Raw genomic sequence first — 11,283 nt, 5'->3', positions numbered from 1 at the left:
CACCACCCTCCTCCATTCTCCCTGACCCTGGATCCACTACAGACCCTGAAGGAAATCCACAGGCATGCCAGGACCATGTGACACACCCCCTGCCCAGGGACAGAGCCATGGCCCTGGTTTCCTATGGCTCTGTTGCTACACCACTGCAGACCACACGGGGGCTGGGACCATGTACTGTAATTCAGTGCGCTCTTGAGTCTGAATGGTTTGTCCCCATCACTTCAGGTTTCTGGATCACGAGCCACGGTAAGTAAACACTGTCCTCTGCTTTGGGAAGAGGTCTGGTTCTCAAGCAGACTCCTGGTGTCCTGGTGTGTGTGTGTGTGTGTGTGTGTGTGTGTGTGTGTGTGTGTGTGTGTGTGTGTCCAGACACTGAATGTCTGCAATGCTCCTATTGCCTCTGTTGGGATTACAGGCCCACACTGCCATGTCTGGCTTTTATGTGAACGCTGGGGAATGGACTCGGCCCTCGGAACTAGTGAACAATCTCACCAGCCTCAGGTTCCTGTTAAACCTCAGTGCTGTTTCTCTCTAGATGTGAGACCCCAAGTCACAGAGAAAGCAGAAAAACAACACACAACAACGTCTTGACACTGCATTCTCTCAAAAGAGTATTTACTGAGCACTTTTTCTGTCGGGTACAGTACAAAGCCTCAGGGCTGTGACTGGGGTAGGGTGGCCTCCTTACTGAGTTCTCAGCCTGCTTACAGAAGACATGTGGTTGGCACCCCAGGGCGCTCAGGCCTCTGTGGCCCGAAAGAAGAAAGGGGTGAAGACTCTGGAAGTGTCAGCTGAGGGGAACCAGGGGGATGTTCCAGAACCTTCTGCATAGCAGAGCTATTTCAGTCAGGTTTGGAGGGGATCTGAGTGCCATTATCTGCACACACTACGTGTGTGTGTCCAAAGGAAGGCCACACAATCTGTGCCTGTTCCCCAGGTCGGAAAATGAGCATAAGATTTACCTCTGACTGCTGCAGGGGTCATGCAGAATATTCTTCTATTTGTCACTTATTCACAGCCAGGCTCAGTGATGTCATGATGGAGTCTGGTCATAGGAGAAGATGTGGCTTCCCGGGTGAACGGCCCGTGCTTCTTAGTGTCCGGGTCCACGAAGCCACAACCTTGATGTCCGCTTTAACCCCCATCTCACGCATGCCACGTACAGAGCTGTTGACGCCAACGGCCACAAGAGGCTTTCTAGCCTAAATCAGGCATTCCGGCATTGAACGTGTGCTACCAATGGGACTACGGTGCTTGCCTGGAATTCCCAGCCCTCTCCACAGAAGGTGTATATGAAGTGTGACATCTTCTCCAGCAACCTGTCGACCTTATGATCCCGGCAACAAGTTTCACAGCCATCCTCATCCTTTGGCTGCCACTGTATTCTTTTCACTGAGGTAGAATCAAACCCTTGACGATAAGGATGGGTCCTCCGTCCCCGCCCCCATGCTCATTCAGAAGACATGCCTACCTTTCCCGGGGACACCAGCCACCAGGTCTTTGCATGATTCTGAATACTTGGGTTAGGGGTGGTGAGCACAGCTCCGCTCAGAGGGTCCCTGGAGAAGAGATGGCAATCCTGACAGGGTGGAAGGGACAGGAGCCAAGGCCTTCGCAGCTCCAAGGCGGAACGGCAAGGTGAGAGGGAGAGCGAGTGTTTTCTCACCCAAGGCCTCGGAGAACAAGTTGAAAGAAGTCATTGCTTGCACAGGATGATCTGTGACAGGACCTGGTGATGCTGACAAGGCAGGGTCTGGCCAGCCCCTGACAAAGCTGTATGCATGCTCCATGCTGGCTGGCTCCAACCTGTTGCTAAGTCCGGGCTAGTCCTTGTTATTCCAAAGAGAAGCGTTGTGACCGGCGGTGTGCTGGGGCCTCCTGTCCTGGGTAAAGAGTAGGCTTGCATGAGGCCACTGGGTCCTTGTGAAGTCAACCCCATGGGGTTCTCTCCCCCTTCAGCTGTTAGCCCTCGACCTTTCCTTATACCCCCAACAGATGGATCGGCTACCCCAGTCTTCATTTACAAACATGAATGCTTTCTGGCCGTCGACCTAACTGCTCTGTGGCATGAGGTGTAGCTAAACACATACAGCTTCCAGCAGTCCTTAGCCCAGGGCTCAGGCAAAGATTCCTTCATCTCAACCCCTCCCCCTCCCTCCCCCCACCCCCTCCCTCTCCCCCATGAGCCCTGCTCTCTCTACCCCAAATACAATCTCGTCACACCGGGAGAAGAAAGATGAAGATTCTGGTCCTGGTTGAGGCCGTACAGATGCAGCTCCTGCAGAAACACAAGCCTGGCCTGCGGGTGAGCCTGAGCCATGGCTGGCTTGTAAGCCCCCACTTCCGGTTATCCACAATGAAGTCTGTGTCAGGCCAGAAGGCCCTGGCAACATTTTGTAGCACATGCAAAGGGGTGACCTGTCACTGCTTGCTGTCCAAGGAAAGCCCCAGGATTTCCAGGTGATAGCTGTGGAGGCTTTCCTGGGCAGCAGGGCCCCAGAGTGGCTCAGGACCCCACTGAACCCCTGTGTGCTACCTGCTCTGGAGCCCTGGGGCTGAGCTGCTGGGGTTGGCTGTCTAGAGAGGCACAGGCCTGGGTACCTAGCCTTGAGGGTTCCAACCTGAGCTGGCTCAGGTCCAGGAACAGGTCATGACATCTCTGATCCTGTGGGCTGGCTGGAGAGGAAAGGCCACAGAGAGCTGCTCCATCAGGACTGCTACTTGTCGGTTTCTTTTGAGCAGTGTTGGGACCCCAAGCCTGAGGCTTCCAGAAGAGCCCACTGCCCCTATCCTGTCTGGGAGAACAGCTGTCTGGATAGATTTGCAGGGCTGCCATATGGGCCACACAGCCTACAAGCATGGGCCCTGGATCAAGAGTACTTCCCCCATGCCCTGGTCTTAAGGGACCCTGAGCGTGCCTCAGGTTCCCAGGTGTTCCGAGTTCCTTCTGACAGCTAGCACAGGTGGCAGGGTTTGGAGCTTTGCTTTTCCTGGAAATGCCTGTTGTCATGGTAGCTGCGGAGGAGGACCGGCCTTCACAGAGGTCTTGTGTCCCTTCCTCTAGAGAGCCATCCTTAGATGGGACATGAATAACCCTCGCAGGCTCCCCTTGGACCTCGCACTCTCTTACAAGCAAGTCTTTGGTTCCCGGATGTGCCCAGGGCTCCTGCCTGCTGGGTGCCAAGCGCGTCATGGCCTTGCCCATACCTAAGACCCCGTCTTCCCTGCCTTCCAGGTTCTCCGTTAGTACCTTGAGGACTCCATGGGTGTCAGGTGGGGCAACAGGTTCCCTAAGGACAAGGGCAGGGGTAGGGGCAGTGGCAGGAACAGGAGCAGGGGCAGGGGCAGGGGCGGGTGGGGTCCGGCGCAGCCAGTTGACAATGCCCATGGTTATGGCAAGTTCTGTGTCACAAAGCTTCAGCAGACATTCCTTGCCCTTCCAGGTGCTCTGCAGGAAGCCCTGGCTGAGCAAGTCGGGGCCTGGCGCTGGGGCCAAGTTCTCCTCTGCTCCCACATGGAAGCTGCACATAGACAGTGGGGTCCCCAGGGCAGGCCCTGAAAGACTCTCAGACACACACAGGTCATCATCCAGGATCGGGCCAACCGGGGCCTCGCTGGGGTCATAGAAGAGTTCATAGAGGGCATCCCCACTGTAGCTGTCCCTGGGGAAAGTGGCTGCAGGTGTCCCTGAGCTTGCAGCTTCCTTTTTGTCCTCCTCCAGGCCAGGTGAGAAGGAGTCATAGTAGCCTTCATCACTTGTGGACACAGATTCTGGCTGTTCGCTTTTGGGGGTACCTGTGTCTATGGAACTGGCTTTGGAGCCACTCGGGGGACCCCTGCAAGGGAGCAGGGGCAGTTCAGCTAACCCAGATGCATCTAGCCTGAGCTGGTCTGCGTCTGTCCCCTGGGGACTCACCAGCCACGGGCCCAGCAGGGCACGCTGCTGCTGCCTCACAGAGCGATTCACACTGTCCCAGAACTTGGTGAAGTCCGAAGCTTCATTCTGGGCAGGTGATGCCAGCTGTTCTATGCTATCCTGGGAGGGACCACGGGGAGTCTTGCCATCCAGAGCCTGGGGTGAATGGGCTGGGCTCTCCGGGCCCTCTTTCAGCTCCACAGATGGCACCGAACTCCCGTCTGCGAAGATCTCCCCACAACCTGTCAGTGAATCGAAGCTTTTGAGTGAGGCCACATCCTCGCACAGGGCGCTGCAGAGGTCAAAGGGTGAGTCAGGCAGAAACTCACTGTCAGAGAGGTCCTGACATAGGTTGTCCAGCCCCAGCCCCTCACCCATGGAGAGGAAGGGTTTGCCTTGCTGCTCCACGCTACCCAATGGGACCCCAGGAGATGCCAGGCTCTTCCCCTTGGCAGACAGCGAGGCCAAATTCTCAGTCTTGCTTCTGCGGATGTGAAACAGGTTTCGAAAGCATTTCTTGGACTTCTTCAGGGAAATCCTTTTCCTTGGGATGCTCTTAGCCACCGCTGGCACGAAGGGCATCTGGGGCACAAAGTGGCGATAGTCGATCATACGCTGGCCCCCAGGGGTCTCTGGGAAGCTCATGCTACCCACCATCTGTCCTGTGGCGGCTGCCGCCTTGGCAGCCCCTGGTACACTGTCATGAGTCTTGCTCTTCCGCACCAACTTGAAGGTGGTTCCGCAGGGGGACACGGGACCGCTTTCAGGATCAGACTGAATCTCTTTGTTGGGGCACTGGCCGTACCCTTGAACACAGGGAGTCGTTTGGGAGCTCTTCTCACCATAGGGTCTCGGCTGCCCTCCCAGTGAGAGTGACCAAGGGCCTGTGTCCTCCTTGGCTGGTGCAGGGGGTGGCGGGTCTATGAGTTTCTCGTGGGAAACCTGCACACTGGATTTGATGAAGGTTTTCCCCCTTCTCAGCTCCATGTTGCCACTGTGGAGGAAAGTAAAGGGCACTTAGTATTGGCGGTGGTTACCGTCTACCGTCAGCTTGGCTGGCTTCCCGGTCAACATGGAAACACTTCCCAGTCTCTGAGAGATGTTTTTAGCTTAGGTGAATTGAGATGGAGAAATACAACATGACTTTGGAGAGCAGCATGCTAAGGCCCCAGACTAAACGAAAAAGGAGACAGGCAGAGGAGTTAGCAGTCAACTCTTCCTGCTTCTTGATTGTGGATACCATGTGACTAGCCGCTGCCTCTTGCTCCTGCTGCCTGGCCTTCCCCACCATGATGGATTGTATGTATCCCTCCAAACTGCGAGCCAAAGCAGACCCATCCTTAAGTTGCTTTGGGCAGGTATATTGTTACTGCAACAACAAAAGTAATTAATGCTGTATCCAAGATGTGTAAAGTCTGTGGCCTCTGAAGGGCCTGCTCACCCCAGCTCACACAGCTTGTTGGACTCGGTGCTTTAGTCCTACTGGGTTCTCTATGGGGAGGGAAGGAGGAGAGGGAAATGGGACATCACCCTGTCATACAGCTCTGCTTTTACAGGGGCCCAGATCTGTTAAGTCCTGTGGCTAAGGAACATGGTCAGAACCAAAATGAGGAGTGAGTGTTGTCTGGGAATGCCCCGATCCCTGCATTTTCAAGTTGTCCAAGCACTCCCTAACATGACCGGTCAACTCAGACTCCCATTTCCAGGCCCCAGTTACTGAGAAATGCTTCCTCTATCTGTTAATGTAGCTATTTCTTTCCAACTGAAACACTCTCCTGGGGATCGGGGTTGGAGGGTGAGAGGCTCCTTAAGCAATAAGAAGTAAACAAAATCCATAGCATCCTGAAATTTACAAGATTCATACCCGATCCAGGTTTTATAATCAGTAACAGCTGCCGGCCATCTCTGACCAACTGAGCTGCTTGCAAGTTATACAAACTGCTGTGGAGTCACTGCCACTCCTGAGAGTCACTCCAGTGAACTCACTGGTTCACTAAGTTAGACGACAGTGGAATCGTTTGTTGGGTCTGTCTTGAGTGCTCTCACTGGGGTGACAGATGTTCGTTCGGATCTCCCTAAGAAAAGTCACACAGCACCCTTTCCCCATCCTCAGGAGGAACATAGCAGCCTTCTGAGTACATGGAGGACTCAATTAAGTAGTCTGCCTCCCAGGCCTGAGGCAGCGGACCGTCCGTGGGAGGACCAGACATCTGCTGAGAAAGGTAAAGACTCAATCTGTACAGAGGCCCTCAAGTGAGAGGCAGCCAAGAATTTCACAGACGTTGGAAAGCATGAGGCGGGGGACATGCCTCATGACAGCATGGCATGGGACATGTCCCAGAATACCACGGAGCAGACGGACAGGCAACAGTCACTGACAGATATTGCCCGGGGGCCATCCAGAGATGGTTTCTGATGACTGGGCTAAGTTCACTGGGGAAGATGCTACAGTAGGTTTTGGGAGTCTGCGGGTTGTTTGGTGGTGAATGCGGTAGTGACTTGATTGTTCTGTCATGGCTGGGCCTCACCTGGCCGTGTTCCAGGTTCACCGAAGCATTGCTTGCATCTGCTGGTGAGTGGGTGGGAGCAGGGACATGAAGGAGGCTGGTGAAGTTGGCCTCACGGTATCAGTGAAGGGAGGGGAATGGCAAGAGGCTCACCAAAGGGGCTGTGGCTGGATGGAGTAAGGGGGACTCTGTTCTGGAAGTGAAGGTATAGGATCTTCCAAAGGAAGAGGCACCAAGATTCAGCAGACACATTAGAAAGAGGCAGGATGGGAACCCTGACACTGGCAGCCCAGGGGCCTGTACCAGGACCCGGCTTAAGAGAGAAGAATCTGCTTTAGAACATCTTGCCCTCAAACATGCAGCGTCATAGGACCCCAGCAAGAAATGGCAAGGCCAGAGCATGGCTGGAGAACCTTCTGAGCTCTCCCTGCAACCCCAGCAGGAACGCTCTCCGCCTGCCGTGTCTCCTTCATTTGGCAATAGCCTGAAGGTCAGCCTCTGTCAGGCTGGCTAGAGACACGGAAGCTGGACCCCTTCACTCTCTGGGATGGCTCTGTGGTCAAACCCTGCATCTGTGCACCCCAGCCACAGCCTGTGAGGGGGCTGCAGCAGGTTCAAGACCCCCAAAGATGCCTGCTGGCTGCCTCCAAATGGCAGCATGACAGCCATCAGCTGACAGTCAAGGCTGGTCAGGGTGCCTGAAGTGCCCCTGCATGTAGCTCTGAGTGGGCAGAGGGCCTGCTTCAGCTCTGCTGGCAAAGCCAGCATCACAGGGACTCACAGGCTAGCGGACTGAGCTGCCACCTGCTCACACCTGTGGGTAGCATTTCCTCCCCTCCAAGAGACATCTGGGACCTTTGGCTGGGGAACGAGATGACAAGTCATCTACATGTTCAGAAGAGCTGCAAAGCCTCAGCTTGGCACTCCGCCTCCTTGGCTCCTCCAGTCACAGAACACCAGCCTTTGGGTACAGTGCCTCAGATGCCATGTTGGCTTTTCAGCCTATTGGGAGGTGGCGGGGCACAGTGCCACAGACATCATGGTGGATTTTCAGCCTATCGGGAGATGGATGGGCTCGGTGCCTCAGGGACTGTGGTGGCTGTTCAGCTTGCTGGGAGATGGCAAGTACCCAAGCTTTTCCTACCCCGAACCTGCAGGTTTCTACTCAAAACATTCCACCCCAGACATTCCTTTGCGGGTCTGTTGGACTCTGGTGCACACGACAGAGTGTCTATTATGCAGGGCCTGGTACTTGCCCATGAGTGACACTCACCTAACCAAGCAGAAAGCTTAGCACATAAGCTGGTAGGGAACAAGCTACTGTCATCATCACTTTACAGAGTGTAAATTCTGGGGCTGGAGAAGTGCCTTAGGGGCTAAGAGCACTTGCTGCTCTGCCAGAGACCACGAGTTTGGTTCCCAGCACCCATGCCAGAGAGTTCACAACTGTCTATAACTCCCAGCTCTTGCGGGGGAGTGGGTGACCCTCACTTCCGGTGCCTTCACTCACACGCATATACTATACATACACATGTTAAAAATAAACCTGTTTTTAAAATCCAGCTTCAGGAAAGCCAATAAATTGACCCATCAGCAGTAAGGCTAGGATTTGAACCTGTGAATCAATGACTCAAGATCTCTACCTTGCTCCACTTTGTCCCTCAAACTTGTCATGCTCCTGCCTCAGCCCATGGAGTGCTGGGGTTACAGGCTGTCCACTACCACATCCCACTAAAACTATCTTTTGTGAGAACCCTTAAAATAGATTAATAAATGTATTCTCATGAGGAATTTTGGAAAACACAATAAGGGTGAAGGCTGCAGGCTGCAAGGGTAAATCATCCAAATTTAGAAAAGTTATAACTGAAAGCAGTGTAATTTTAATGGAGACATCCGCTATGAGATATCTAGTTTGCTCATGTTTTTCAATGTTGGTGGGTATTTTAGTTAATGTATCCCTGGAAATAGTTCCATCAGGCCACAATTACGATTAGTTCACTGTGTGTAAAATTTTGCACCTGGAAGAATTACACTGTTTGGACAGAGATCTCTTTCTGTGAAACTTACTGGTTTCTAGCTGTCAGAGTGGTCAACTGAGCTAAAATCAGAAAAAGATGAGCAGTTCATTCCATTCTGAACTTAGAGTGTGATCCTCCCAGTACAATAATACAAAGGATTGGACTCCATTATAGTGATGTGGCCAAGACTGCTCTGGGATTAATTGCACTCTTCATTTGTTAAGAACCAGTGGTAAAATTCATAACAGTACAATACTAGGCAGTGACCTGTCACTTCAGTCAGTTTTCACATTAAAATCTTTAATCCAGTCTGTCTCTTTGGAGATGTGGATGGAAGGCCAGCAGCTTCAGAAACTGACGGGAGTTTATTCGGATAGCCAGATGCTATACCAGCACTGCCTGAGGGCCAAGGCTAAATGTACAAAGGTTCTCAGCTGGAAAAATGCACACTCTGTTTTGTAACCCTGTGGCTAACAGCCTGTCAGTAGAGATTACAACAGGTCCTTTCCCAACACATGCTGTATTTGCATCTCTCTCCCCAAGGGCTCTTCTCCCTCTCCGTCTGCAGAGCTCAGCCACCACTTGGTCTAGAACAAGGTTTAAAGCTTTTTTTCTTAAATTCCAGCACTTCAACTGTGTACACACTATTGCACACTGTATGGGGGGTAGTTTGGGGAGTGATATTTTGCTGGCATGAAGATCAGGGATCAACTTTAGGTGTCATTCCCCAGGAACCATCCTCTTTGCTTTTGAAACCACCCCACTGGGGACCCAGAGCTTGCCAAGAAAGAGAGGCTGACTCTCGACAGTGAGCCCCAAGAATCCACCTGTCTCCCTAAGTGCTGGAGTTTGAAGTGCATGCTGCCATGACTAGTTTTTTGTTTGTTTGTTTATGTGATTCCTGGAAATTGAACTCAGGTCCTCACACTTGCATAGAAATTCTAACAAAAGTTGTATTACTCATTTGCACAAGCGTGTGTGCATGCTCTGGAGTGCTGTGGTGCATGCGTACAGGTCAGAAGACGATCTGCAGCAGGCTGTTTTCTCCTTCTACTGTGGGTCCCAGGAATCCAACTCGGGTCACCAGCTCGGCAGCGAGTGCTTTCACCCACTGAGTCATCTCAGAGGCCCCCATAGCAGGTCCTTTACTGACCAAGTTTTCTCCCCAGTCTCCGTGAAAGTCTTTAAGGCTCAGATCTTTACCTCTAGTTGTCAGTTAAACATGATACTACTTATTTAAATGAGTTTGAAATACCTTGACCATTCGTTCCAGTTGATGAAATATCACCCATTTTAATTTCCTAAATAGGATGCTGATCTGGAAATTTTAATTCTACAAATGTAATTTATCCTAATCATTTTCTAAGACAGGCCTCAACAGCACTAAAGCTAAGCCTCTTATCTAAGATGAACCTTCAAACTCCATGAGATCAGGAACCATGCAGTGTCTTTATTTAATCAGTTCTGTTCCAGGGAATGTGCTGTTTAAAGGAAATCCTAAAAGACATTCAGTCAAAAGATACAAGAAGCATATTCTAGCCAGTGGACACACCCTGCAAAAGGCCCCACGGACTAGGGAAAGAGACATTTAAATGTCTAAAAGTGGGTGCGGTGGTCAAGGCAGCAAGCAATGGGATCGAGCCAGGAGACTAGTCAGGACGCCATATCTGACCTGGGTCCCAGGAAGGACCTTTGCGGAGCTACAGGTGAAAATGGAAAATCGGGAGAGGAGGCCAAAAGGAGGATGGATTAGAAACTACACCAGAGGCCAGCGGAAAGGCGATCACAGAGGTGTCTGTCTGCTTCCGGTGTTCAGCACATCAGGACACAAATTTACTACAAAATGAACGCTTCATGAAGTGACCCCTCTAGTCTTTTTTCTGTTTAATGACTAATTTTAAATCAGCTATCTATGATTTCCTTTTCCCCTTGGAAGGTAACCGTGTGTGTGTGTGTGTGTGTGTGTGTGTGTGTGTGTGTGTGTGTGTGTGTGAAAATGATCTTATAGAGCGAAACTAAATTAAAAAGAAAACAAACCCTCAAGGGACTACATGGCCAGTAGTTATGGTATTTGAAATGCCTCTCCCGTGTCTGTCCCCGCCCCCACACCATATCCTCACAAGTCTCAGCAGGCAGTGGACTATGAAGAGGTATAGGGGTTAAGGAAGAGCAGGCCTGGGTGGGGTACCTTGCCCAGCGACTTCGTTGGGGTTGGGGTTGGGTAGTGGAGGCTAGGGGGCAGTGGTCTGCTCTGTAGCAGTATGCCTTGTTGCTGGTATGGTGAAGGCCCAGTGAGATGGGAAAGCTCTGATATTCTGGGATGGGGGTGGGGTGGGTAATAAAGCAGAAATAGAATCCGCGGTGAGAGCCACCCACTCCCACACTGGGGAGACAATGGGCCCTTTGGGTGGAGGTCCTGGGCCCAACCTCCGAGGGATCCCCTGCCAAGAGGACCGATGGACCACTATAATCTTACTCCTTCTTCCCCAGGCCCCCCGTCCGTCCGCGGTGACAGGGTTTCTCCCATTTCCTAAACCAGTCACCGCGCTTAGCTCCCAGGCAGGGAGCATCCTCGCTGAGTGCTGCGGAATGGAGGGAGTGCCCATCTTGTCCCCTTCATTCAACCACCCATCGCAGAAAGCGCTCAAACATCCCCGGGTCCCCCCAGCTCCCGATGAGGACCGATGAGGCAGGGACCGACGCAGCCTCTCTGGGCCCGGCCACTTACCGCTGGGGCTGGGGAGTGTCGCAGGGCGCGGCGGCGCCAGAGTCAGGCAGCGAGTGCGCGCTCGAGCCTCGCGTCAGCACCACGGCCAGCTCCAGGCTCCGCGCCGCCGTGGGG

At 52.7% G+C, this 11,283-nt stretch overlaps 1 protein-coding gene across 2 annotated transcripts; it reads right to left on the bottom strand.

Moving 5' to 3' along the window:
* Nucleotides 1–587: 587 nt before the first annotated feature.
* Amer3 (APC membrane recruitment protein 3) lies at nucleotides 588–11,283 on the bottom strand. Of its 2 annotated transcripts, XM_013117297.3 has the most exons (3): nucleotides 11,170–11,283; nucleotides 3,251–4,910; nucleotides 588–1,883 (listed from the first exon to the last, which is right to left on the bottom strand). In XM_013117297.3, the coding sequence occupies exons 2-3, from the start codon at nucleotides 4,901–4,903 to the stop codon at nucleotides 1,824–1,826; spliced, it is 1,713 nt and encodes a 570-aa protein (XP_012972751.1). In that variant the 5' UTR covers nucleotides 4,904–4,910; nucleotides 11,170–11,283; the 3' UTR covers nucleotides 588–1,823. The 2 variants fall into 2 exon arrangements, with proteins under 2 accessions (XP_012972751.1, XP_005075471.1); XM_005075414.4 differs by lacking the exon at nucleotides 588–1,883 and having other exon boundaries at nucleotides 2,180–4,910; nucleotides 11,170–11,281.

The sequence above is a fragment of the Mesocricetus auratus genome, unplaced genomic scaffold (assembly GCF_017639785.1).
Source record: "Mesocricetus auratus isolate SY011 unplaced genomic scaffold, BCM_Maur_2.0 Super-Scaffold_100021, whole genome shotgun sequence".
Classification (NCBI taxonomy): domain Eukaryota; kingdom Metazoa; phylum Chordata; class Mammalia; order Rodentia; family Cricetidae; genus Mesocricetus; species Mesocricetus auratus.
The sequence above is the reverse complement of the archived record's forward strand: the minus strand, read 5'-3'. Positions and strand labels throughout refer to the sequence as shown.